The sequence below is a fragment of the Triticum dicoccoides genome, unplaced genomic scaffold (assembly GCF_002162155.2).
Source record: "Triticum dicoccoides isolate Atlit2015 ecotype Zavitan unplaced genomic scaffold, WEW_v2.0 scaffold193883, whole genome shotgun sequence".
NCBI lineage: Eukaryota > Viridiplantae > Streptophyta > Magnoliopsida > Poales > Poaceae > Triticum > Triticum dicoccoides.
In genome coordinates this window covers 1-1,270 of record NW_021231435.1, presented here as the reverse complement: position 1 = coordinate 1,270, position 1,270 = coordinate 1, and the positions used below count along the sequence as shown (strand labels likewise).

The following is a 1,270-nucleotide window of genomic DNA, read 5'->3' as shown; positions in this document are numbered from 1 at the left end:
CCCAGGCCTTCCGTCATGCGCTCTTTCCAGCGGCTGCACGCCGTGGCCGCCGCCTTCTTCTCCTGCTCTGCTCTAGCTTCTTCCATGGCCGCCGCCACCGCAGCAGCCTTGGCCCTCTCTTCCTCGCCGCGTCGCCTCACCGTCTCCGCCAGGCGCTCCCGGTCAACCACCGCCATGGCTTTGCCGCTGGAGGTTGGATTCGGTGCCTGCTTCTCCGGCGTCTGCGCAGCTGCTGCCGCCTGGGGAGCCTTCTGCTGCTCTTCCCTGGGCTTCGTTCTAATCTCCTCGATGGATGTGGGCGCCGCATCACCGGAAGGTGCGGGCTTGGGCACCTTCTTCTCACCGCCGGCGTCTCCCGTCTTCACGTCGCCGTCGACCTGCTCTGTTGGCGCACCCTCGTCCTTGGGCGCACCGGCACGCTTGGGCATGGTGAGCGTGAGCACACCGGCCTCGAAGCGGCCGGCGATGTCGTCGAGGCTGGCGGAGGAGGGCAGCTGGAAGACCTTGTGGAGGGAGGCGCCCGGCCTGGTGCCGCGGATGGTGAGCCTGCCCGCGCCGTCGACCTGCACCCGGAAGTCGTCCTTCCTGAAGCCGGTGAGGGTGAGGCGGAGTACGTAGGTGCCGGCCCTCTCCGTCCACTCGAACTTGGGGTCCACCACCGTTGCCCCCGGTGGTGGAGCTGGGTGCGGATGCTGCTGCTGCTGCTTGGTGCCGGTGGCGGCCGCCATGAGGAGGCGTAGGCAAGGAATCGTGATGGATACAGCCGTGGTTTTGTGTGAGAGGGAGGGAGAGAGAGAGGATGAGATGGGAAGGTTGGCATGATGCGTTGTGTATATATACGTACGTAGGTGTTGCCATGGTGAGGAGAAGATTGTTGGATGGAACTAACCCGGCCGGGCCGGCCATGCATGCGTACGTGTAGGTAGGAAGAAGAAGTGTAGCTTCGCTTGCAAGGTACGTATCCATGGAGACATGCATGGCTTCATGGGATCTTTGCGCGGGAGGGTAAATCAATGGATTTGGATGGAGGGAAGCTAAGCTGCGGAGGTGAAGAAGGAATGCTTGCTTGTTGTGCATGTCATCGTGGCAGCCAAGCCAACTCCATCCAGATATCGCCGGCACCGGCAGCACCATGTTCACATATCGATGGGAGGCCGCGTGCGTCGTTAATTGGGTCAGCATCTCATCTTCATTTTATCTCACTTCAACTATATATATATATATATATATATATATATATATATATATATATATATATATATATATATAT

At 59.1% G+C, this 1,270-nt stretch overlaps 1 protein-coding gene across 1 annotated transcript; it reads right to left on the bottom strand.

Moving 5' to 3' along the window:
* Positions 1–7: 7 nt before the first annotated feature.
* LOC119344932 (inactive protein RESTRICTED TEV MOVEMENT 2-like) lies at positions 8–774 on the bottom strand (the record flags this gene model as incomplete). The annotated part of the gene is made up of 1 exon (XM_037615212.1): positions 8–774. A coding segment is annotated over exon 1 (721 nt), but the record flags the coding sequence as incomplete, so codon positions are not given.
* Between the last annotated feature and the right edge of the window lie 496 nt (positions 775–1,270).